Genomic DNA, 27348 nt, shown 5'->3' on the forward strand with positions numbered 1-27348 from the left:
AATATTTGCTTTAGTTGCTCAGAATATCAGGAGAATGTATGCTCCCAACATCCTCCTCAGAAAAGACTAAGACAAAGAGTTCATTCCATTTTCTGCTATTTCCTTTTTCCCCTTGAGCACCCCTTTGCCCTTTACTTATCTTGCAGTCCAACTGACGTCCTCACAGGCTTTCTGTTTCAAATGTAATGAAAGGATTTATTATTAATTTTTGCCTCTGTGGCTAGCTTCTTCTAAAATTCTGTCTTGGCTGTCTCACTACTGTTTTTCATCCAACTTGCCAGTCATATACTTTTGTCTATCATCATATGGTTTGCTTTGAACAATGACCTTTCAGCTTTAACTGCCTCCTTTACTTAAGAACATAAGAATTGCCATACTGGGTCAGACCAAGGATCCATCAAGCCCAGGAGCCTGTTTCTCACAGTGGCCAAGGCCAGATCACAAGTACCTGGAAAGTACCAAACACTAAATAGATCCATGCTATCGTGCTGTGATTAACTAGCTGTTATTCCCTAACGGCTTAATTTTAAAAATCAGCCATGCGCGTAAATATCGTCATTTAAACACGTGGTTGGGCCTGCACACGCCGCACGCATTTTCAAAAGGGCCCGACCACACGCATAAATGACTATATGCACATAATTGCCGGGCCCCGAAAAGGGGGCAGGCCAGGGGCATAGTCTGGACAGAGAGGGATGAGGTGGAGGCTGGCAGGGTCAGCGGCCATTAGCTGCTGTCCCGGGGAAGAACATGTCAGCAGTCGGAGTACCACAGGAATCTCCAATGGAACAGTAAGCAATAAAACAAAAAATCCATAAGTTCCATCAAAGGGTTTAGGGGGTGGGGAGGAGAGGGGGAGGGAGTTTGGGTAAGGGGGATAGGGAACGGGGGAAGGTCCGATTGCGTCGCTGCACATAGCTTACTAAAATCCCCCCCCCAGCGCATCACACCGCACATGCACACGTGGATTATAAAATTTGGTGCGCATGTGTGCGTGGCCACGGGAAGCGCGCGCACATGGACGCATGCGCGCACCTTTCAAAATCTACCCTTGTCTACTTGATTAATAACAGTTTATGGACTTCTCCAGGAACTTGTCCAAACCTTTTTTTTTTTAAGCCCAGCTATGCTAACTGCTTAACCACATCCTCTGGCAATGAATTCCACAGTTTAATTGTGCGTTAAATGAAAAAAGAATGTTCTCTGATTTGTTTTGAATGTGCGACTTACTGATTTCATGGAGAGTTCCTTAGTCTTTGGATCTTTTGAAAGAGTAAATAACTGATTCACATTTACTTGTTCTAATCCTCTCATGATTTTATACTCCTCTATTATATCCTCCCTCGGCCTTTTCTTCTCCAAGCTAAGCAGCCCCAACCTCTTTAGCTTTTCGTCTTGGGAGCGGTTCCATCCCCCTTTATCATTCTGGTTGCCCTTCTCTGTATCTTTTCCAATGCTGAAGCAATAGCATCCTTCAACTACCGGGAAATAGTAGCCTTGGAAGCTTTATGCCCTTTCCTGGGACTGCTCCTCAAGACAAAAAGGTGATCCTACAGGCGAAAATCATTAATGACCTCCAAGTAAAGCATCAGCGCCCGCTTGACATCCAAATGCTTCAATTCAGGAGCATGTGGAGATTTCTGATCCAAATCCGGAAACGCAGGCAACTCAACAGACTGGTTTCATGTGAAAAGCCGATACAATCTTAGGCAAAAAGGACGGCACAGTTCTAAGAGAAATGCCAAAATCGGAAAACCTAAGAAAAGGCTCGCGACAAGATAGGGCTTGAATTTCCGAAATTCTCCAAGCCAAGCAGATAGCTACCAAAAACACCGTTTTGAGCTTAAGGTCCTTCAGAGTGACTCACCTGAGCGGTTCAAAAGGAGGTTCACACAACGTCCTAAGGACCAAATTCAAACTCCAGGATGGACAAACAGCTCGACGTGGTGGATGCAAATGCTTAGCACCCCGAAGGAAATGAATCACATCCGGATGAGCCACCATGGTCGCACCGTCCACCTTTCCACGTAAACATCCTAACGCTGCCACTTGAACCCAGAGAGAACTGAAAGCTAGCCCTTTTTCCAAACCCTCTTTCAAGAAGGCTAGAATGTGGACTATTGAGGCCCGCCTAGGGGAAACATTCGAACTACTACACCAAGAATCAAAAACCTTCCAGACTCAGACATACGTAAGAGAGGTGGAAGTTTTGTGAGCCCGTAAGAGAGGTATCCATAAAATCCGGATACCTCTTCTTTCTCAACTGCCGCCTCTCATAAGCCAAGTTGCTAGACAAAAGCGATCCACCTGGTCGAAAAATACTGGATCCTGCTGCAGGAGATTCTGAAGATGACCCAGACGGAGCGGCCCATCCACTGCAAGGTTGAGGAGATGCGCGAACCACTGCCTTCATGGCCATTCCGGAGCCACCAGCACCACCGCTCCTGGATGGGCTTCTATCCTTCTCAAGACCTTGCCTACCAGAGACCAAGGAGGGAATGCGTACAGCAGAATGTCGCAAGGCCATGGGAGGACAAGAGTGTCCACCCCTTCCGCTCTGTGCTGTCTTCTGTGACTGAAGAAGCACGGCGCCTTGGCATTCCCGTGAGTCATTAGTAGATCCAAACGGGGAATCCCCCAACAGTGAGATATCAACGCGAACACCTCGTCAGACAGCTCCCATTCTCCGGGATCCAATCTGACGGCTCAGAAAATCCGCCTGTACGTTGTCTACCCCAGCAATGTGTGAAGCCACTATCCTGAGCAGATGAGTTTCTGCCCAGGCCATGAGCTCGTCCGCCTCCATTGCTACGGGGCGGCTCTTTGTGCTTCCCTGCTGGTTGATATATGCTACTGTCATTGCGTTGTCAGAGAGCACTCTCACCAACCGACAATGAACCAGAGGCAAGTGCTTCTGCAGGGCCAAGCGGACTGCTCTGGTCTCGAAACGATTGATGGACCATTGTGCTTCCTGCTGCGTCCATTGGCCTTGGGCTGCCTGAAATTGGCAAACTGCCCCCCCCCCCAGCCAGAAACACTGGCATCAGTCGTCACAATAGTCCACTGAGGGACATCCAGATCCATCCCCCGGGACAAGTGTTCAAGGGGCAGCCACCAAGCTAGGCTGGACCTGGCCGGTTCCTGGAGGGGTAAGGGAACTTGAAAAGCTTCCGATTTGGGGGTCCCAACATGACAGCAAAGCCCTTTGCAACAGCCTCATATGAGCGAAAGCCCACGGGACCAACTCCAGAGTAGACGCCAAAGACCCATGAACCTGTAAATAGTCGCATGACCTGGGAACTGGCAGGGACAAGAGACGCTGAACTTGCGACATGAGTTTGTCTATCCGATCCTGCATCAGGAAGACTTTCCCAATCCGAGTATCAAATCTCGCCCCCAAAAAATCCAGGACCTTGGTGGGGGACAACTGAAACTTGTCTGCATTGATGCTCCAACCCAGAGCGTAAAGTGTCTGCACCTCCCTGGTGATCGCTGCCTCACATAGTTCCTTTGACTTCGCTCTAATGAGCCAATCGTCCAAGTAGGGATGGCCCAGGATCCCCTGGCGAAGGAGAGCCGCCGCCACGACCACCATCACCTTGGTAAATGTGAGCGGAGCGGTCGCCAGCCCGAAGGGAAGTGCTGAAACTGGTAATGCTTGCTGAGGACCATAAACCGGAGATACCGCTGATGGTCCTTCCGAATTGCAGTGTGTAGGAACACTTCTGTCAAATCGAGGGACGCTAAAAACTCCCCTGCTCTGACGGAGGCGCTTACAGAACGCAGCATCTCCATACAAAAATGGGGCACTCTGAGAGCTCTGTTGACCTTCTTCAGATCTAAAATCGGATGGAAGGACCCTTTCCTTCTTCGGAACCAGAAAATAAATCAAATAACTGCCGGTTCAAAGTTCGTTCAGAGGAACCAGAACGACTGCCCCGAGATCCAACAACCGGCGAAGCATGAGAGACACCTGGCGCCTTTTCTCCAGAGGTCTGCAGGGCGACACCAGAAATAGATCGCGTAAGGGACGAGCAAAATCTAAGGCGTAGTTGTGTTCTATAATGTTTAGAACCCAATGGTCCGACGTTATTTTGACCCGCTCCTCGTAAAATAGGGACAGCCGCCCCCAACAACCAGAATAGGGGAGTGGGGCCGGCGCTATTTCATTGGGAGGACTTGACTCCTGTCGCCCCTGTGGCACCGCCGTCTCGGGCAGGTCTATGGCCATGAAAGAAATGAGACCAGGTCTGTGACCTGCCAGACGACTGTCTTTGACCAAACGGAGCCAGCTTAGACTGGCAAAAACAGCACAGCCCCCGAAAACGCGACCGGGAAGGGCCAAAACCTCTGGAAGCTTTTGGCCTATTCTCCGGGAGCTTGTACACTTTATTGTCCCCCAAGGACTTAATGAGCTACTCCAAAAGGTAATTTCCCCCGAAACGGAAAAGCACCCAGCTGCGACTTAGAGGAAACATCAGCCAACCAATTACAGAGCGATAAAAGCCTGCGGACTGACACCGCAGAGGCAGTACGTGAAGACATACGAAGGAGATCATACAAGGCATCTGCCCCATACACTACCGTCGCCCCCTCCAAATGATCAGCGTGCTCCAACTCCTCCGGGGAGAATTCTCTGGCATTCAGGAGTTGTTGTACCACCGTAAACTTGCACGCTCTATTAAACTACTGCAAACGGCTGCTCGAACCCCCAGAGCCAACACTTCGAAGATACGCTTGAGAAGCACTTCCAGCTTACAATCCTGAGAGTCCTTAAGGGCAGCCGCCCCAACTACAGGAATAGCCGAACGCTTGGTGACTGCAGATATGGCTCCATCAACCTTGGGAACCTTAAAGAGATCAAGAGAGTCATCCGGCAGCGGGTACAATTTTTCCATAGCTCTGCCTAAGCAAAAGCTAGCTTCCAGAGTATCCCACTCCCGAAACATTAGCTGGAGCAACATAGGATGAAAAGGAAAAGTCCTAGCCAGGGGACGAAGACCAGACTGGCTAGGCATCCACCGGCATCCACCGTGCCCTGATCCTGAGGCGTCAGCATCTGACCAACCGGTATGCCCAACTCGCTAGGACATATGGAATCATCGGCTCCAACTCATCTCTATGAAAGAGCCTAAGGACCCGAGGATCATCCCCTTCCACTGGGGCCACACACTCAGAGTCCGCCAGCGGCACCGCCCCCTGGTTCCTGGAACCGGACCCTTCCCGGACGACCCTAATCCGGGAGACCTCAGGAGGATCCGGCCTAGGAACCTGCACGGCAGGAGAGGGCTCATCCCCAGGCCGCCCCGGAGGGGCTCAAGATCTCCCATGGACATAAGGCTAGCTAAATAAGCCTTATGTAATAGTAAAATAAAATCAGCCGAAAAAGGATGCTGGCCCTTTAAATTTTCCTGAGGGAGAGTACCCAAAAGAGCATGGAAAGCAGGAAATAAATCATGGGGAGACCCGGGGCAAAACTCCTGCGGAAATAACTGAGGAGGGAGATCCCCTCCCCCTGCTGAGCTGTCTGCATCAACATCTAAAGCTCCTAAAATGGCCGTTGTTCCTGTGATCTGCAGGAGCAGGGCAGGCTGAGTACCACGGGCAGCATCGGGGCGCCCGCACCACGGGACCAATGTGCCTGCCTCCTCCTGCCGTCAATGGCCCCCGCTGACGGGCCCTCGGCTCTGGGAAGACACCAGGAGCAGAGGCTATCACTGGAGAGCCGTGCTGCTGGCTCCCCACAGGATTTGCAGGCCAAAGCATGCAGCATCTCCGTGCTGAACAAGGAGGGGAGGCCGAATAAGAGCAGCACAGCTGCAAAAAACAACGCGTTCCAATTCTATTTTTTTTTTTTAATTCGCGTTGGCCTCACCAGAGCACAACCCGCGGTTGTCTCTGGGCCGGGGGGGAGGGACTGGCCCACCGGTAAATCCCCCCACAGTCACTCACAGGCTGCTGTTCCTAGTACACTGCAGTGAAGGGCAAAGCACACGGCAGGCCTACCACCGAGGAGAAATGACTCTGCTCTTCGGGAAGCCCGACTTTTTTTTTTTTTTTTGAGTCAATTAGCCAGGACTGCAGGTTCTGCCACCTTCATCTGCTGGAGACAGAGAAATACAGAAGGGGCTGCAAGTGAAGCATCCTCCTTACAGGGGTGACCTTCAAGTTTCTCTCCATCTGCTGGGAGGCATAACCCAGCAGTCTGGGCTGATCCGGGTACGTACAGGGAATAGCAGTTAATGGACTTCTCCTCCAAGAACAAATCCAAACCTTTTTTAAACCCAGCTACACTAACTGCATTAACCACATCCTCTGGCAACAAATTCCAGAGCTTAATTGTACGTTGAGTGAAACAGAATGTTCTCCAATTAGTTGGGTTTTTTTGAAAATATGTTTATTGAAGTTTTCCATACAAAAAGAATGAATATGAACAAGAGTATAGTGTAAAGATACAGTGTACAATTATCTTGTAGCCCCATATAGCAAACCAAAGCAAATAAAGACAAGACATAAAATGTTTCCGTCGTCAGAACACTATCTCTCAGCTCCCTTTCGCCTTCTGCCATAGCCATAAACATAAACATACCCACCCTCCGTCCTCCCTCCCTTCCCTCTTCCCTCCACCCCCCACCCGCTAAAGAGAGTTACTCGGGAACCCCTCCTGTGTAGATCTTCTTTGAAAGGCTCAGTTCACGTGTCTAAAGCAAAGTTATCCGTCACACATTTCTGCATTGTGGGAGAAAGTGAGTTCCAGTATCTGCTCCATATTGCTTGACACTTGTCCTTGGCTCCTAGTGATTTTTGTTGCGCCGTCATATAATCAAACCTGAAAACTTTAAACAGCCTATGCTTCCATATGTCCAATTGTGGAGGGTCCTTCGAAATCCATTCCTTTAATATTGGTTGCAACGCCACCAATAGAGCTTTTTGCAGATATAAACTGTCCTGCTCCTTTAATTGTGCCGTCGATTCTGTAATAAGTCGCAACAAACAGAGTTCTGGCGTTCTCGGTATGTATGTTTGCAGAATGTGACCCAGAAAGTTCGTTACCCCCTCCCAATATCGTGCTATCTTAATACATCCCCATAGTGAGTGGTATAACGTTCCCGGTTCTTGATCACATTTTTGACATATATCATTGTCACACAGCTTAATTCGAAACCCCCTAGCCCGGGATATGTACATACATCGCAAGACTTTATAACCTGTTTCTCGTAATGTGATATTCTCTGTTGCCCCTACCATATCCTGCAATATCTGGGCTATGTGCTTCACAGTCAAACTTAGCCCCTTGTGAGACGCCCATTTGTCTCTTATCTCAGTCAGAATCGTTTGAGATGGCATATCCCTGAGAGCCCGTGAAAAAACTGAGCAAGAGTTCTGTTTCTTCCCCACCGGGGTGAAGAACCCGGTCAGCTTTTTAAGTTGAAGGCCCCCGTGGTCTTCCCTTTTAATCAGGGACTCCACATAATGTCTCGCCTGCAAGTATGCATAAAAGTCCTTTGAATCCAGGGCATATTGTTGTTGCAGTGCTTGAAAGCTTTTCGCTTGCTCATATTGGGCATCCCATAACTGAAGCACTCTAGTGAGGCCCTTTTGTTCCCATTTGCTGAAAATACCACTAGTCCTTCCCCCCTCAAACTGCGGATTTCCCCGCAGAGTGATATACGGCGAAACCATCCCTGCAATTTGCAACTTGGATCTACAAAGATAGGCCCACGCTCTCCTACACGATTGAAGCAACATACTTTTCCTGTATTGGCTCGGGACTTCTCTGGGTCTTATATGCAGGAGATTTTCCGGGTAAAATGGGGTCAACCAGTCCCTAATGTATTCACGCGGGGAGTATAAGGTCGTGCCCTGAAACCAATCCTGCATATGTCGTAGGGAGCACACCAAATTATAATCTCTCCAGTGTGGGCAGGCTAGTCCCCCCTGAGCACACGGATGCATCAACGACCTCAGGGACACTCTGGCCCTCCTACCCCCCCATATATACTTATTCAAAATCCTATGGATATGCTGCATCTCCGTTTTGGTCAGCCATATTGGTATGTTTTGTAAAACATATAACCAGCATGGTAACTCCAGCATCTTTAATAAATTGATTTTGCCCATCAAGGACAAGGGTAGTTTCGACCAAACACCTAGACGGCGTTCCATATGCTGAAGAAGTGCTCCTATATTCGCTCCCTTGAATTGGTCCACCGTTCTTGTCAGTTGGAGACCTAAATATCTCATCGTCTTCCCCACCCATTTAAGGGAAAGTCCCCTTCCCACTGGGCTTTTACCCCAGATCCTATGTCCATGGCCTCTGATTTGTCCACATTTATCTTAAGACCTGCGAACGTCCCAAACAGTGCCTGATGTGCTAGCACCTGTCGCAGCGACTGTTGCGGTGAAGTCAAAAACACCAGCACGTCGTCTGCAAAAGCCGACACTTTAAATTCTAGCGCTCGCCCTTTATATCCTGTTATCTGCTCATCTAGTTCTATTTTTCTAAGGAGTGGATCTATTGTTAGGATGTACAACAAGGGCGACAACGGGCACCCCTGCCTGGTACCCCTGTGTAACTGGAAATCTTCCGACACATGACCATTTGCCACAATGGCAGATTTTGGGTTTTGGTATAACATTTTAATACTGTGCACTATGTCACCCTGAAATCCATATCTGTCTAGCACTGAGTATAGATAGGCCACGACACCCTGTCGAAGGCCTTCTCCGAGTCAAAACCTACGACCAGCGCTGATGTATCTCTTGCTGCACTCTCCTCTAGTGCTATTAGTAGCTTAGTCATATTTGAGCACACCGATCTTCCTTTTACAAATCCAACTTGTGTATGTGCGATTATAGAGGGGAACACCTGACCCAGCCGGTCCGCCATTATTTTCGCAAATATTTTTGCCTCAAAATTTAATAGGGATATAAGCCTATAGGAGGCAGTAAGTGCCAGGTCTTTACCGGGTTTCTCCAGGACTGTGATGTAAGCCCTGGTGAAGTCCTCCGGAAAGGCCCCCCTTTGCTGCGCTATTTCAAAGAATTTCAGTAGGTCCGGTGCAATTTGGTATAGAAGACTTTTGTAATATTCTGCACTAAAGCCATCTGGGCCTGGCGCCTTTCCCCTTTTACTCGTTTGTATGACGCTGATGATTTCCAATAATTGTATTGGCTGATTAAGCTGGGCTAGCTGCTCTTGTGTAATCTTCGGTATGGGTAGGTCCTTAAAAAACATTTCTTCCTGTTCCCTTCCCTCTCCTCTGTCCTCAGTGTATAATTTCATATAGAAGTCTCGAAAAGCAGCACACACTTCCTTTCCTTTCTGAATGGGGTTGCCTTGCCTGTCCCTTAATTTTGCTATATAGGACTTGCCTCTGATCGCTCTAGTTAAATTAGCTAAAAGGCGTCCTGCCTTATTGCCATAACGAAAGAACTGGTGTTCCCCATAAAACAGGCTTGTTGAGCTTTCCTGTGGAGCAGCTCATTAAGGGTATGCAGTATGGCATGGTACTCCTCTCTCTTTTGTACATTATTCCGTGCCATCATTTGCATTTTGGCATCTTTGAGCTGCCCTTCTAACAGTGTAATTTGTTTATGCATATTTTTAGCTCTGGCACTCATGTATCCCAGTATTTCCCCCCTCATCACTGCCTTACCCGCTTCCCAGTACAGAATCGGGTCTTCCTTTATACTCCCTCCACTTTTCCTTTAGGAAATCCTGAAATTTTTTGTCCCCTGTCATATAACCTGGAAATTTCCACATCTTAGGGCCTAATTCCCCATCAAGAGCCCTGATATCTATCCAGATAATTGCATGATCAGATATCTCAATTGGCCCTATTTCTGCCTTCAGTATCTGCGGGAATAGATTAGTGGCAGTTAGAATATAGTCTATCCTAGAGAGCGTGGCATGTGCCCTAGAAACGTGCGTATAGTCACGCTCTGTCGGATGCAGGTTGCGCCATATATCCACAATATTCAGCTCCGTAGCTAGATAGTCCACTCCTCTGCCGATACCTCCATCTTTTCTCATTCCCATACCTGATGTGTCCATAGTGGTATCATGTACACAATTGAGGTCCCCCATAAGAATTAACTGGCCCTTCCCTGCCGCCAACAGTTTTGCCGCCAAGGTCTGAAAGAAAGTATGCGTGTAGGAGTTGGGGCCATACACAGTACAGATAGTGTATTCCCTGCCCCTAATTTTCCCCACTAATATGAGGTACCGACCCTCCTCATCCACTACCTGTTGGTGCACCTCCATCGGAGTGTTTTTGTGAAATAAAATCGTTACCCCTGCCTTTCTTTGAAATGCTGGTGAGTAAAAACATTGTCCCACCCAGCTCTTTTGTAGTTTTTTATTCTCCACTTCAGTTAATCTGGTTTCTTGTAGGCTAGCAATTACTAACTTTTTCCTCGCTAAGGCACTCAATATTTTTTGCCTTTTTACAGGTGAGCCTATCCCCCCAACATTCCATGATCCACATCTCATGGTAGTCATCTAAAAGAAAATTATTACTTACCTGCTAATTTTCGTTCCTGTAGTACCATGGATCAGTCCAGACAGTGGGTTATGTCCCCAATCCAGCAGATGGAGTCAGCACAAGCTTTGAGGGGGCGTATCCATATATACTACTACCCCCTCTGCAGGAGTTCAGTATCGAGTATATCAAAGCCAGAGTAGAAACCCCCGAAGGATCAAGTTTGTGGAAACAGATAATGAAAACAATTGTAACCGCAACAAGTAACTGCAAACATCCTACCAACTTGTAGGGAGCTGTGAAAAACAGCGAAAAGAAACGACTGTGAAGACACAGAACACTGCAAGCAAGAAGTAGCGCAGAGCTGAGCAGGATCAAGAACCCAAACGCGGTGGGCGTCTGGACTGATCCATGGTACTACAGGAACGAAAATTAGCAGGTAAGTAATAATTTTCTTTTCCCTGTACGTACCTGGATCAGTCCAGACAGTGGGATGTACCCAAGCTTCCCTAAATCGGGTGGGGTCCTGCGAGGCCTGCTCGGAGAACCTGCTCGCCAAAGTGTCCAGAGACCGAAGAGGCGAGGTGCAGACTATAGTGCCTCGAGAACGTGTGTAACGATTTCCAGGTGGCTGCCCTACAAATTTCCTGCGAGGATACAGAGCGAACCTCTGCCCAGGAAGCCGCCTGAGAACGAGTAGAATGCGCTACGATTCCGGGTGGGGGAGTCCGACCCACCCCAATGTAGGAAGCAGCAATGCCGGCCTTCAGCGATCTGGCAATGGTAGTCTTCGAGGCCTGAGACCCCTTCTTAGGACCGGCCCAGAGTACGAAGAGATGGTCAGAGGTCCGGAACTCATTTGTAGCCTCCAGATAGAGGCGCAGAGTGCGCTTGACATTCAAGAGACGGAGAGACTTCGGCTCTGAGGAAGAGAAGGACGGCAACTCCACCGTCTGGTTCACATGGAATGCAGAAGCCACCTTCGGAAGGAAGGAGGGAACGGTGCGAAGCGAAACTCCAGAGTCGGAGAAACGGAGATAGGGCTATCTACACGACAGAGCCTGCAGCTCCGAGATGCGTCGAGCGGAACAGATGGCCACAAGAAATACAGTCTTGAGAGTGAGATCCTTTATCGTTGCGCTGCGCAGCGGCTCGAACGGTGGTCCCGACAGGGAGCGAAGCACAAGGTTAAGACTCCAGGAGGGACAAGGGTCCCGTAACGGAGGACGCATATGCTTGACACCCTTGAGAAAACGAGCAATGTCAGGATACTGTAGAAGAGAGCCCCCATCGCTCAACAGCGAACCAAGGGCGGCCACCTGAACCCGTAGTGAATTATAGCGAGCCCTTTTTCCACCCCCGCCTGTAGAAACTGAAGGATCTGAGGTACAGAAGCCTTAGCGGGTCTCGTGGCCTGGCTGGCACACCACAGCTCGAACACCTTCCAGACTCGAACATAGGCCGCCGACGTCGATGTCTTTCGTGCCCGCAATAGCGTGGATACTACCGCCTCCGGGTAGCCCCGACGCCGGAGGCGGCGCCTCTCAAAAGCCAGGCCGCAAGACAGAAGAGTTCTGCCTGCTGGAAAAATACCGGGCCCTGATGTAGGAGCTGGGGGAGGTGCCCCAGCCTGATTGGCCCGTCGATCACCAGCTGTAGCAGGTCCGCAAACCAGGGTCGCCTGGGCCATTCTGGGGCGACGAAAACCACGGTCCCCTGATGGCTTTCTATTCTGCGGAGCATCCTGCCCACCAGGGGCCATGGTGGAAAAGCGTAGAGCAGAAGATGTGGCGGCCACGGGAGGACCAGGGCATCCACTCCCTCCGCGCCGTGCTCTCTCCGGCGACTGAAGAAGCGTGGAGCCTTGGCGTTGAGAGCGGACACCATCAGATCCAAGTGGGGGGCCCCCCACCGATGGACGAGAAGTTGCATCGCTTTGTCGGAGAGAGACCACTCTCCGGGGTCCAGCAGTTGACGACTGAGGAAGTCCGCCTGGACGTTGTCCACACCGGCGATGTGCGAGGCCGCTAGCCGGACGAGATGACGCTCCGCCCATTGCATCAGCAGCGCCGCCTCGAGCGCTACCTGCGGGCTGCGCGTGCCTCCTTGTCGGTTGATGTAGGCCACGGTGGTAGCGTTGTCCGATAGGATTCTGACTTCCCGGTTCCGAAGAAGCGGGAGGAAATGTCGCAGAGCTAACCGGACCGCTCTGGTTTCCAGACGGTTGATTGACCACTTCGCCTCCACCGTGGACCACGTCCCCTGCGTGGCGCTTCGATCGCAGACTGCACCCCAGCCTGCTAGACTGGCATCAGTGGTCACCACCACCCAATTTGGCAGATCGAGGGACACGCCACGGGCCAGGTTCGGCGGATCCAACCACCAGCCCAGACTGTCCCTGGCATTCTGCGGGAGCGGGAGAATCATCTGGTAGTCCTGCGATACTGGTTTCCAACGGGAGAGGAGCGCCCACTGTAAGGTCCTGAGGTGCGCGGTGGACCCCATCACTCCCAGGAGTTGCAGGTAGTCCCAGGAGGTGGGCTCTGGTAACGCAGAGAACCGTCGTGTGTGATCCCGCAAGGATTGAGCTTTGTCCTGGCGCAGAAAAACTTTGCCCAGTAGGGTGTCGAAGGTCGCCCCCAAAAAAACCCAAGCGTTGCGAGGGCATGAGGGAGCTCTTGGAGAAGTTCACTACCCATCCCAGGGAATGTAGAAACTGTACTACTCGAGTCACCGCTGAGCGTCCATGATCGAATGACTTCGCCCGGAGGAGTCAATCGTCCAGATAAGGATGAACCAGGATGCCCTCCTTCTGGAAAGCTGCTGCCACGACTACCATGATCTTGGTGAAGGTGCGCGGCGCCGTCGCCAATCCGAACGGGAGAGCCGTGAACTGAAAATGCTGGTCCAGAATTTTGAAACGAAGGAAACGGTGGTGGTCCGGGCGGATGGGAATGTGCAGGTAGGCCTCCGTTAAGTCCAGGGAGGCGAGGAACTCCCCCGGATGCACCGCCGCAATCACTGACCGGAGCGTTTCCATGCGGAACCGAACGACTCGAAGGGATTTGTTGACTTCCTTGAGGTCTAGGTTAGGCCGGAAGGAACCGTCCTTCTTTGGTACGACGAAATAGATGGAATAGTGGCCCGAGCCCACCTCTCCGAAGGGCACGGGCGCAATAGCGCCTATCTCCCGGAGTCTGTCCAGAGTCAGCTGCACCGCTCCTCTCTTGAGGTCCGAGCCACAGGGGGAAAAGATGAACCTTCCCTGCGGGGGGCGGACAAATTCCAATGCATAGCCGTGTTTTATGGTATCCAGGACCCACTGGTCCGAGGTGATCCGTGCCCACTCCGCGTAGAAATACGTTAGTCGGTCCCCAATCCTGGGGACAGGGGAGTGGGCGAGACTGGCATCATTGTGAAGACTTGGTATAGGGGTTCCCGGTTCCGGGAGTAGTGTGTGCGGGCCGACGCCTGCGAAAGGAGCGCGACCAGGGCTGAGACCTGGGGGCGGATGACCGGAAGCCCGCCAGTCTGTATCCCCTGTAGCGCCGTTGCGCTCTGGCTCTGGTCCAAGAAGAAGAAAATGCTCTGGATGGTCGAAACCTATCCTCCGGCAGCCGATGAACAGCGTTCTCCCCCAGGGACTTGATGATCTGGTCCAAATCCTCCCCGAAGAGGAACTTGCCCCTGAAGGGAAGAGAGCCCAGACTCGACTTAGAGGACGTATCAGCCGCCTAATTGCGTAGCCACAGTAGTCGTCGTGCTGCCACTACCGAAACCATGGATCTTGCGAGGACCCGAAAAAGGTCGTACGAGGCGTCCGCCCCATACGCCACTGCGGCTTCTAGCCGATCTGCCTGGGCAGCCTCATCGGACGGCAGGTTCTGAGACGTGAGGAGTTGTTGCACCCAAAGGAGACTAGCCCGCTGGGCAAGTGAACTGCACATCACCGCCCGCATACCCAGAGCGGAGACCTCGAAAACCCGCTTAAGGAAAACTTCCTGTGTGTCCGCAACGCCGCACCTCCCGTCACTGGGATAGTCGTCCTCTTCGTGACCGCCGACACTGCGGAGTCCACCTTTGGGACCTTGATGAGGTCCAGAAAATCTTCGGGGAGCGGGTACAGCTTTTCCATAGCCCGGCTGCTCTTCAGGGAGGCCTCCGGGGTGTCCCATTCCCTGGTGAGAAGTTGTAAAAACGAGTCATGAATGGGAAAAGCCCGAGCCCTCGGCCGGAGTGCCGCCAGGACAGGATCTCCCTTCCTTGAAGAAGTGACGACAGCGGGAGCTACTGGGGCAGGCGGGTCTGGTGGCGGGTCCAAATCTAATTCTTGGATGATCTGCGGGATGAGGTCGTCCAGCTCTTCCCTCTGGAAGAGGCGTAGGGTACGCGGATCATCCCCCTCCTGCGTGCCGTCCCCTTGTCCCCCGTCCGGGAGGTCAAGTCCATGTCCCGCTGGGTCTGGCACCGCCCCCACTGCCGTGGGCGTGGATCGGACCCGGGTAGGAAGGCGGGAGGCCCCCACTCCCGGAGGGTCGGGGGGGCCGGCGTCGAGGGCGACATCCGAGGGATCTTAGGAGGGGGGGTCCCACAGGTGCTTCCAGCCCCTGCAGATAAGCGGTATGCATGAGCAGGATAAACTCCGGAGAGAACCCCGGCCTGCTCGGGTGCGCTTCGGGGGCGGCGTGGTTCCTGCTCCCTGGCTCTGGGTGCTTGGTTCCTGCACCAAAATCGGGGGAACACCCCTGCTGGTAGAGTACTCCAGGGATCCGTTCTCCCTCGTGGCCTCCAGGGATCCGTTCCCCCTCGTGGCCTGCACCTCAGGGCGCTCAGAATGTAAAATGGCCGCCGTTCCCGCCAAAAATGGCAGAGTGGCCGGCCCGTGCCACCCGAGCAAAAAAGAGAAATCAGTCAGGGACTGTGAGGTACCTTCCCCCCCGGGAAGGCATCGTGCACAGATGCCCTCCCGGGAAATCTGGGACCCCGGGTCTCCGCAGGCCGCACAGCGGGATGGCCGCGGCATCGGGATCGCTGTAGGAGAAAAGAAAAAGCCACGGCCGGGGGGCCACGCGCACAAAAGCGCCGCTGCGGGGGGGCCCGGTCGGCCCGCACTGCCCGCTGTCCGAAAATAGAGGAGGGTGCCGCGGGGGGGCCTTCCCGGCCACACGACCCGCCCCAGACATCTTTCCCTAAATGGCTCAGCAGCCCATGAGGAGCTGTAAAATGGCCGCGGGTGAGGGAGTAAAGAGCGAAGAGGCCGGCTCCACCGGCTTTCGCAGGCACCGGGGGCTGAGCTGTGAAGGAAAAAAAAAACTACAAAGGAAAAACAAACTTACCCCTGGCTGCAACGAGAAATAAACAGCAAGGCCGCAGAGAAGAGACAAGGAAGATAAGCCACTCCCCAGAAGTTGAAAGAACTCTGCCTTAAGTTTAAAAAAAAAAAAAAGTAATACAAACTTGATACAAACTTGATCCACAGAAAAAGACAACAACAAGCCATAATCAAGCAAGAAAGTGAAGAAAAAGGAAAAGGAGGGGAAGCCTGATTCCTCTACTCGCATCTGCTGGAGTCAGAAGATACTGAACTCCTGCAGAGGGGGTAGTAGTATATATGGATACGCCCCCTCAAAGCTTGTGCTGACTCCATCTGCTGGATTGGGGACATAACCCACTGTCTGGACTGATCCAGGTACGTACAGGGAATAGTGTTTATACTGCCCTTCACTTGACACTTATCTGCCCTCAATCTTCCTCGAGGTCCCCCAGCCTGGACCCCCAGGTCAATTCCTGCATGCCTTTCGGCTCCTTCATTATAACCCTTCCATAATCTTTCCGATCCCGTTTCCCCCCCCCCCCTCCCCTCCCCCCTCGTCCCATTTCCCTTTCTTCCCATGCCCTGCTCTTCATTCCCATCCCCTTTCCCCTGTAGGGCTGCATTGCCCCGTATACTCCAAGTCTCCCCCATATATTGGGGTTGAGGTCTGCAATATGTGCGCACGTGAGTTCCCCCCCCACACATTAGATAAATAACTCCTGCCTCTACATACTGGCAAGTTAAAACATTTTAAACAACTTATGTGCTGAACGGTGTAACCAAAGGATAAACACAGGATTAACCACCTGGAATATCACATAACAACATCACCACCAACATAACTTATCTGCTTCCCATATTAAGTCTCCATAGCTCATGGGCCAACATATAATGAATGCCAGCCATCTCTGACATCTGTACTGCTGACCGTCCCTTCAGGTGTCCCCCTCTTGTTTTGTTCATCCAGTCGTCCGCAGCACTTGGAGATTCAAAGGAGTGGATTTTGCCATTCTTCCAGATCTTCAGAGTTGCCGGGAATTGCAAGTCAAAACGTGTGTTTTGGTTATATAGCTCTTGGCACGTTTTAGAAAACAGCTTCCTTTTGGCAGCCACTGCTGCTGAATAATCTTGGAAAATAATTACAGGGTGCTCCTGAAATTGCAAGGTTCTGGCCTTCCGAAACGCTGCCAGAACCTCTGCACGCTGGCCCCAGTCCAGGAACCGTGCTATGACCAATCTAGGCCTCTTCTCTTTCTCTCGGCGTGGCCCCAGTCTGTGCACTCTCTCAATATTCAGTTTGCCTGTCAGATCAGGGATTTGTAGCACTACTGGCAACCACTCTTCCAATGTTTTCCTTAAGTCCCCTTCCTGCACCGTTTCCGGAAGACCCAAGAATTTCAAGTTGTTTCGTTGGGACCTGTTTTCCAGGTCCTCTAACTTCTCTTCTGCCGCTTTACAGGCCGCCTCTAACGCTGCGATTTTGGTAGTGATCGCTATATTGTCTTCTTCTACCAGGGCTATCCGGCCCTCCGCGATGTCGAGTCTACGGCCAATGTCCCCCAGAGACTTCTTTACTGCCACGATATTGTCAGAAATACCTTCAAATTTGTGGTCCAGCGCAGAGACTACAGCAGAAGTTAATTTCGCTATGTCCCGATCGTCTAAGGCTGAGGGTTCCGCTGCAATAACAGCGTCCGCCATTTTGTCTTCTCCTCCTGCCGGTTTCGCCTTGTCCTTTCTCGGCACTTTAGAGGACATAGTTCGCTATAAAGACCCGTGCCTTCTGCTCCTTCAAATCCGCGATGATGTCCCCTGGCGTTTGGTTCCAGTTTCGCTTATGCCGGGGCTATTTTAGTCACTATGCGAGCGATTTTCTGGGGGGGAACCCACGGAGCTCAGGCAAGTGCGTCTTACCCGGCTCACCGCATCACGTGACCTCTCCTCCAATTAGTTTTAAATGCGCTACTTGCTAACTTCATGAAGTGCCCTCTAGTCCATGAGTAAATAATCAATTCACATTTATCCGTTCTAGACCTCTATGATTTTAAAGACCTCTATCATATCCCCCCTCAGCCACCTCTTCTCTAACTTGAACAGCCCTAACCTGTAACCTTCCCTCATAGGGGAGCTGTTCCATCCCCTTTATCATTTTGGTCGCCCTTCTCTGTACCTTCCTCCAGTGCAACTATATCTTTTTTTTGAGATGCGGCGATCAGAATTGTACACAGTACTCAATTTGCAGTCTCACCATGCAGTGATACAGAGGCATTATAACATTTTTCGTTTTATACACCATTCCTTTCCTAATAATTCCTAACACTGGGGCCGGTGCAAGAGACCTAGGAATAATAATAGACAACCACCTGAATTTAAAAACATTCATTAACAACACAACCAAGAACTGCTTCTATAAGCTGTAGGTACTAAAAAGAATTAAACCACTCCTTCACTTTCAAGATTTCAGATCAGTCCTCCAAGCCGTAATATTCTCCAAGATAGATTATTGCAATTCTATCTTGCTAGGTCTCCCTTCATCATCCATCAGACCTCTTCAGATGCTCCAGAACGCTGCAGCCAGAATCCTGACAAACTCCAGATGAAGAGACCACATCTCGCCCATTCTCAAAAATTTACACTGGCTACCAATTCACTTCAGAATTCTACACAAGTCCATCACCATCATCCATAAAACCATCCAGTCCCAAGCCCCTCTTAACCTCCAAATCCCCCTCAGACTACACACTTCATCCGGACCCATCAGAGAAGCCTACAGAGGTTCCCTGTTTGTCCCCCCAACCAAATCTACGCACCATCTAGCATTCAGAGATTGGGCCTTTTCTACAGCGGGACCTTCTCTATGGAATACCTTACCCCCCGATCTCAGACAGGAACCATGACTATTAACATTCAGAAAAAGGCTTAAGTCTTGGTTATTCAAACAAGCCTTTCCCAAGTCTAACTGATTCACCACAACAACTATTAAGAGACCTTTTAGCACAATGTAAATAATTACTACTGTAAAGTTACTCTTCCTCCCCCAGTTCCAGCAACCCTGTTTTATTGTAACTTTTGGTTCCTCTCCACTTGTTAAATGTTCAAGGTTATTGCACCCCCGTTACCTGTAAACCGCCTGCTTTCTTAACGTGCCCCCAGGCACCCTGGGGGCGCCATGCAATATTTAAATTAGGAGGTCGCGTTAGCAAGGAGACACTAGGATCACTTGAGCACCCCTAGCAGCAACTTGCTAAGGAGAACTTGAGTGCGTCGGCTGTCCACCGGTTAGGAAAATCGACACCGAGTTTATTGAAGTTGGTTCCCTAAATGCTACAAAGCCAGCGTCCATTTCCTGCACACAACTGCTGGCACTTTTTTTTTTTTTAACTTTTTTTTTGGTTAAATCACTTTAGTTTTTCCTCCTACTTAATATCGCAACGATATTAAGTAGGAGGCAGTACAGATAAGCAGTTTTTTCAGCTTTTCTGTACTGGTTTAAGGAGTGCTCAGCGACTAATGCTTGCTCCAGGCAGGCGTTAATGTCTGATTGCTAAATGTGCATCTTAGATGCACATTTTTTTTTTTTTGCATAGGGAGTGAATAACTAATAGCCTCATTCACCTGCATTTGCATGTGATGAGCGCTATTAGATTCACTCCACATTGGACGGCCAGTAGAGGCGCTAATCCCCTTATTGCATAAGGGGATTAGTTAGTGCCTCTACAATCCGCGTCCAACTGCAGGTTAACAGTGAGTTCAGCTGAGCGCACTGTATCGCATTGGCCCCACTGTTTGCTTTTTTGACTGCTGCAGCACACTGAGTCGACGATTTCAATGTATTATCCACTATGATGCCTAAATCTTTTTCCTGGGTGGTAGCTCCTAACATGGATCCTAACATCATGTAACTACAGCAGGGATTATTTTTCTTTATATGCATCACTTTGCCTTTGTCCACATTACATTTCACTGCAATCTGGCTGCCCAATCTTCCAGTCTCGCAAGGTCCTCCTACAATTTATCACAATCCACTTGTGATTTAACTACTCTGAATAATTTTGAATCATCTGCAAATTTGATAACCTCACTCGTCTTATTCTTTTCCAGATCATTTATAAATACATTGAAAAGCAGCGGTCCAAGTACAGATCCCTGAGGCACTCCACTGTTTAACCTCTTCCACTGAGAAAATGAACTATTTAATCCTACTCTGTTTCCTGTCTTTTAACCAGTTTGTAATCCATGAAAGAACATAGACTCCTATCCCATGACTTTTCAGTTTTCATAGAAGCCTCTCGAGGGACTTTGTCAAACACCTTCTGAAAATCGAAATACACTACATCTATTGGTTCACCTTTATCCACGTTTATTAACCTCTTCAAAAAAATGAAGCAGATTTGTGAGGCAAGACGTCCCTTGGGTAAATCCATGCTGACTGTGTTCTATTAAACCATGTCTTTCTTTATCCTCTGTGATTTTGATCTTTAGAATAGTTTCCACTATTTTTCCCTGCACTAAAGTCAGGCTCACTGGTCTATAGTTTCCTGGATCGCCCCTGGAGCCCTTTTTAAATATTGGGGTTACATTGGCCACCCTCCAGTCTGCAGGTACAATGGACGATTTTAACGATAGGTTACAAATCTTAAAAGATCTGAAATTTCATTTTTGAGTTACTTCAGAACCCTGGATTGCATACCATCCGGTCCAGATGATATGCTACTTTTTAGTTTGTCAATCTGGTCTGGCCTACTACATCTTCCAGGTTCTCAGTGATTTGGTTCACTTCATCTGACTTATCACCCTTGAAAACCATCTCCGGAACTGGTATCTCCCCAACATCCTCATTAGTAATACAGAAGCAAAGAATTCATTTAGTTTTCTGCAATGGCCTTATCTTCCCTAAGAGCCCCTTTAACCCCTTGGTCATCTAACAGTCCAACCGACTCCCTCACAGGTTTCTTTGCTTCAGATATATTTTAAAAAATGTTTATTATGAGTTTTTGCATCTACAGCCAACTTCATTTCAAATTCTCTCTTAGGCTGCCTTATCAGTGTTTTACACTTAACTTGACAATGCTTATACTTTTGTCTATTTTCTTCAGATGGGTCCTTCTTCCAATTTTTGAAGGATTTTTTTTTGGCTAAAATAGCTTCTTTCACCTCACCTTTTAACCATGCCGGTAATCTTTTTGCTTTCCTTCCACCCTTTTTAATGCGTAGAAATCATTTGGACTGTGCTTCTAAGATCGTATTTTTAAATAATGTCCATGCCTGATGAATACTTTTAACCTCTGAGGCTGCACCTTTCAGTTTTTTTTCTATTTTCCTCATTTTATCAAAGTTTCCCATTTGAAAATTTAGTGTTAGAGCTGTAGATTTACATATTGTCCCCATTCCAGTCATTAGTTCAAATTTGATCGGGTTATGATCCCTATTGCCAAGTGGCCCTACCACAGTTAACTCTCTCACCAAATTCTGCATTCCACTAAGAATTGAATCTAAAATTGCTCCCCCTCTCATTGGTTCCTGAACCAATTGCTCCATGAAGCAGTCATTTATTCCATCCAGGAACTTTATGTCTCTAGGATGTCCCGGTGTTACATTTACCCAATCAATACTGGGGTAATTGAAATCTCCCATTATTACTGCACAGCCAAATTGGGTAGCTTCTCCGATTTCTCTTAGCATTTCACCATCTGTCTGATCATTTTGGTCAGGTGGATGATAGTATACTCCTATCACTATATTCCAGATATCAGCAGCCTATCCTATTTAAGGCAAGGTATGGTCTGCAGAACTTGCCTTGCCTTCTTGGCTCCTTGCTCCTGGTTGTCCCAGGAGTGCGTTCCTGAGTTCCTGACCAGTCCTGTGCCCCGGACTGTCTTTTGACTTCGACCTTACCAAGCACGAGATTCACCGCCTGCCTCGACCCTTGCCTGGATAACTGACCACTAGATTCGCCGCCCGCCACGACCCTTGCCTGGACACCGATCATGAGATTTGCTGCCAGCCCCAACCCTTGCCTGGACTTCGACCCCGAAAACTGCCTACCACTCTGACCCTAATCGGTACCCGGACCCCGCACCCAGCTCCAGCCAGCGTCATCACACCATGGGGATTCCCGAGACCCTGCGTAAGTCCAGCTGGCCCCAGCATCCAAGGGCTCAACCTGAGGGGGACTTGAGTTGATAGTGGTGAAGCTCCAGCAGGGTCTCTGCTCCTCTCCGGCCTCACCTACCGACAGTGTGGGCCTGTGGGTTTCCTCCCCACAGGTGGTGCCAACGCCCCCTCGGCCCAGGGGTCCACGACCAGAAAACTGTATTCCCTACCTTTGCCTCCGATCTACAGGGCCCAGCATCACTTCTCTTTATCCCTCTGTCCAGCATCTCCCCTCTCTTCTTCCCCTTCACTCCCTGTTCAGCACACCAGCATCAACCCAGTCTCACTTTCTCTCCCTCCACCCACCTAGAACTTTTCTCCACAACACCCCTGCTCACCCTATCTCCACATGTCCCCAGCATCAATGCCCTTTTCTCTTTAGATGCTGTTCCTTAAAAGTGGGTAGGCAGCATCTGAAGGTTTCCTGTGTTTATGCTGCTGTTGCTCCCCTGCCCCCCACCCCCAAAAAAAAAAAATTTAAAAAAATATATATATTAAAAAAAAAAATTGGAACCCTAGGCAACTACTTAGATCAGGTAATGGAAGAACCAGCCCTGGGCTAAGCCTGCTAATGAAGGGAAGCCTAATGTGCTGAGGAAGATTAAGGGGTGGAAAGCAGTGAAGGGAATGGGTGAACCAAGCCTGTAGAGAAGGGCAGCTGGCTGAATAGAGATGTGAAGAGAAACTGTGAAGGGGAACAGAAAAAGTTGGGTGTAGGAGAAATGGGAAGCAGAACAGGATACTGGAGTGTACGGAGAGCAGCCGCCTCCAAATATAAAGTGAAAGTATGCCCATGTAGGAGAGAAATTTAAAAATAAGTACAGAGGAAAGTAAGGAGAGGAAGTGGAATAAAGGATAAAATGGCAAGAGGAGGAAACAGATTAGGAGAATGTGAGAGAAAAGGGGAGGCTAACAGAAAAATGGTGTACACAGGTTAGAGTTGGGGGGGTAGAGACTGTGCTATGGATGGGGAGGAGCTGGGAGTGTGTAAAAGAATAACTGGTAGAACTTTGAACGCTTCCATAACTTTTGTTTTGCCCATATGATTCTTAACAATGTCGACATGACTACTCCTCTCTGGATATTTGAATACAGGCTGGTCAGTCAAGCTCATGTCCCACTATGTATTTTTTCCCTTTTTTGCTGGGAATGCTGTAACTTGTGTTTGGTTCAGCGCCCCCCATTCATTTAAAAAAATTGGCTCCTATGGTGGAAGTTACAGTGTGCTGCCATCCTCCTATTTAATTTCCAGGAGCATTTTTCCCGTTGGCAAAAACCTTAAAGAAAGTAAGCACTCTCCAACTTTGAAAATCAAACGGTTTGGCCCAGTCCCTCAAGTGACTTTTTTTTTTTTTTTTTTTAATGAAATTTAAAGTGAATCTTCAATGACGATTACACTATACAAAGCATATTCCACTTAAACCATGAATGGAGAAATACTCAAGTGAAAACGAACACTCGTAAAACTAAGAGGAAAATAAACTTTTTTTGTATGTAGGTGCAGCGAGGCAGCCTCACTCACCCTCGCGGGCTTTCTTCTTCCTCGCCAGGGTGCCACCCAGCTTGCCCAGGAAGGACTCGTCCTTTTTCATCCTGTGCGGCTGCAAGGAGGGAGAGCGGATGGGAGTGGAAGACATTATTACTTTCTTGCCCGGCAGAGAGAGAAAGGGGTTGGCATGTGGTGGCAGTGCGGCCGCAGGAAGAGGATGTGGCGAACCGCCGGCTCGGGAAGGGGCGGTGCAGGAATGAAAGGACAAAACCTTCTCTCCCAGAGCCCTGGTTTACTAAAGGTTTATCTCCCGTGCATAGTATAGGGGAAAGGCCCTCGCAGTGCCTTTAGATAGAGCATTGCTGGGCTGAAACACTGAAGAAAATGACGGGGGAACCCACGTCGGATAAAATAAAGAGAGGACCCGGTGGGGAAAAATCCCGGAAGAGAAAGAAAAGTGCAGTCAGGGATCCCCAGCCCCCGCTGGCGAAGACCTGGAGGAGTCGCGGTTTCTCTGAAGCCTTTCTCCGGCAGCCTACTGCATTATCCTTTAATCGGTCGGCAGCGGAGGTGGAAGAGAAAGCATGGGTCGCGAGTCAAGGAGAATTCATGTGGGGTATGGAGAGGAGGATGAGTCGGAGGGAAAGAGCGTGGTGTAGGGGGGGAGGGGCTGCATGTTAGACCGTAGAGTGAGTAGTGGGTTGGAGAGACAGTATAAAAGGTGAAAATTCATGAGATGGAGTGTTCATGAGAATCCCTTGAGTTTAATGAGAGAGGGAGAACAAATGGGGGTGTGAGAGGAGGAAGATGGTGGGTTGGGGAAGAGATCACTGGGTTAGGCCGAGTGGAGCTGGTGTAATAGTGTGGGAAATTCAATAGTGCCTCCCAACTCACTTCACACACCCACCAAGCCCCCTCCCCTCCACACTTAACATCTATAAAATTCCACCTCATGGAGTCATGAACGCTCTTTTTGAAGTTGCCATGCAATTCTAGATTTGTTTTATAGGGTGCTTTATAAGAGGAAACATTGAGTACCTAAGTGGCCACAGCCTCTCCAACATCTATCGCTGATGTGTGTATATCTTAGATGCAGAGTACTTGGTGTGAGGTGCCATCGTGTTATAAGCTTATAACAGTACTCCTGCATGGTGGCAGACACGGAACAACTACAAGCTGAGGTATAAATTTGTATCCAGTCCTCAGTACTAATGCTATGTCCCAAATCTTGCTCCCATTTTAGCATATGACTATAAGGTTGCGGTTCCGATCCCAACAGTAAATCATATAGTTTAGATATCATACCTCTCTTTCTATCAGCATCCTCACATAGGTGTTCAAACAGAGTTTTGCCCAATGCTATTGATTGAGAAATGGAAGGTGTCCTCAAAAAGTGAATAACTTGGTTTCCCGCTAAAAAATCCTTCCATGGAAGTGTATATCGATGTTATAAATCTATCCAGGACATAAGAGAGCCCCCTTGAAGTAAGTGTTCCACCGTGAGGATAAGCCCTTAACACATGCTATAGCAATATAACCTATGATGCGATGCAAATCTGAAAAAGAGGAGGAGTTAGGGGCTGGAGTGGGCTGGGTTTACTGTTTTGCGCTGATTTTAGCTACACCTTTTTCAGTAGCGTTAAGGCTTTATCGCATTTTGCGATGTGTTCTCCAATGCCTGTTTTAGTGGTTTTGAAGCTCCAGGAGCACCAGCCTAGCTATCCAGCTACCCAGCCAGAGAGAGAGAGATGGACTCTCTATCTGGGTAACATCAAGCTAGGTTGAGAGAACATTGCACAATTATCATCTTTGAGTGAGTTTCCTCACTCCGAGGGTCATCAATCTTCACAAGAGAGCACTGTTCTGTTCGTGTGCCTCACTTTGAATGTCAAAGTGGCCCCTAACCCCTACAGTAATACCTAAACCTCACCTCGAGTTACTAGCTGGGCCTCCCATAGAAATATAAATACCTATCTAGGGTTAGGGCATTATGGCTAGGCTCACTCTCTCTCTCCCCTCAGTGGCCCTGATAGTAAACATGGTCCCCCCAGTGGTTGTATGTAGGAAATAACACAATTCTGGCACTTATCTCAAAGTGCGAAAAAGTTATCGCAATTTGCAGTAACTTAGTGCTTCGCATAGGTAATTGTGCAAATTGCGATAAGCTGCCTATTATCATAAAACACACCCCTTTTTCTATCGCATGCGATATTTAGTGCATTTTGATAAATCCAGGCCTAAGTTAGGTGTCTATTTATTTATTTAGCATTTGTTTATATACCGAGGTACAGCTGACATAGCCTTCACTCCGGTTTACATTATAACCAAACCAGTTACATTTAAATTCATAACAGTGTAAAGAGAATGAATCAGAACATTAACTTAAAAAGTCAATAAATACATTGAACCATACATTGAACAATAGTTATTAGTGTAAGCAACACTTGAAGTAGACGGTTGACACCGTTAAAGAGAAAAAGGTTTCTGCAAGACAGGACGGAATACAGAAGGAGGGGATTGCAGGCATGATGGCTCTATTTCTAGTGGAGGATAATTTGGCTTGAGGTAAAGAAGGGACATCCAGCTGAACTTTATATGTAGATCTTGTTGTACGTGAAGATTTATGTAGATGTATAATATTGTCCAGGGCAGAGAAGTCAACTTTGTGAATTGATTTGTGTAGGATTGTGAGTACTTTGTACTCTATTCTTTTTTTAACTGGTAGCCATTGTAAGTTGTATAGTACTGGGGATATATGGTCGGATTTTCTTTTACCAGACAGGATTCTGGCAGCTGCGTTTTGGAGTAACTGCAGAGGTCTTAAAGTTGAATTAGGGAGGCCTAGCAGAAGGGAGTTGCAGTAGTCCAAACTGGAGAAGATGAGGGCTTGAAGAACGGTTCTGAAATCCTGGGGATGAAGCAGCGGTTTTAGGTGTTTTGAGTATTTGAATTTTGTAAAAGCCTTCTCTTGTTTTTGTTGAGATGTGCTTTTTAAAATTTAGCTCATTATCTAGCCAGAAACCCAGGTCTTTAACGTTGTCTCTGAGTTGAATTTGAATGTTATCAAATTGGAAGGGTGGAGTGGAAGTTATACCAAAGTTTTTTCTTGTAATTAATATACATTCTGTTTTGCTCATATTTAAGCATAATTTTAGATTGTTCATCAGATTTTGTATTTCTTTCAGGTGTGAAGCTGCTTTTGACATTGTTTCTTCTAATGACGAAGTAATGGGAATGAGAAGTTGTATGTCATCAGCATACATGTAGAAAATGATGTTAAGGCTTGTTAAAAGATGGCATAAAGGAAGAAGGTAGATATTAAAGAGAATAGGTGATAAAGCCGACCCTTGAGGAACTCCAGTATCTAGAGGGATGGCCTCAGATGAAAAGTTGTTGTAGAAAACTTTGAAAAATCTGTTATTAAGGAAAGAGGAAAACCAGTTGAGGGTTTTTCCAGCGAGCCCGATGGATTCCAGGCTAAAAATAAGCCTTTTGTGGTCCACAGTGTCAAAGGCTGCTGACAAATCGAGGAGGATCAGAAGGTGATCTAGTTTGTTATCAAAGCCTCTTAATAAGGTGTCAGAGAGATTGAGTAGTAGGGTTTCTGTGCTGAGGTTTTTTCTAAAACCGTGTTGTGTGGGAAATAGAATTTTGTGGTCGTCAAGGTGTTCGTTTAGTTGTTTCAGAACCGCCTTTTCTGTCAATTTAGCAAAAAGGGGAAGGTTTGATATTGGGCGGTAGTTGTTTAAATCTTTTGGGTTGAGGTTTTTTTTCTTCAGTAGTGGAGTGATTGTAGCGATTTTTAATTTGGTAGGAAGCTCGCCCTCAGTAAGCGATTTGTTGATGATTGCTGCTATTGTTGTCTATTGCTGAAGATCAGTGCTAAGCACCTAACCTTTGTTTCCCCG

The 27348-nt window shown here is 48.7% G+C and overlaps 1 protein-coding gene across 1 annotated transcript in view; it reads right to left on the reverse strand.

Annotated features, from left to right (window-relative positions):
* PARVB (parvin beta) overlaps nt 1-24928 on the reverse strand; it is a 465356-nt gene extending 440428 nt beyond the window's left edge. The window contains 2 exon segments of the mRNA XM_029600119.1: nt 23474-23552; nt 24746-24928. Coding sequence (XP_029455979.1) covers nt 23474-23552; nt 24746-24763 — 97 coding nt within the window. The 5' untranslated portion in view covers nt 24764-24928.
* Between the last annotated feature and the right edge of the window lie 2420 nt (nt 24929-27348).

Source organism: Rhinatrema bivittatum, chromosome 4 (genome assembly GCF_901001135.1).
Source record: "Rhinatrema bivittatum chromosome 4, aRhiBiv1.1, whole genome shotgun sequence".
In the NCBI taxonomy this organism is placed as follows: Eukaryota; Metazoa; Chordata; class Amphibia; order Gymnophiona; family Rhinatrematidae; genus Rhinatrema; species Rhinatrema bivittatum.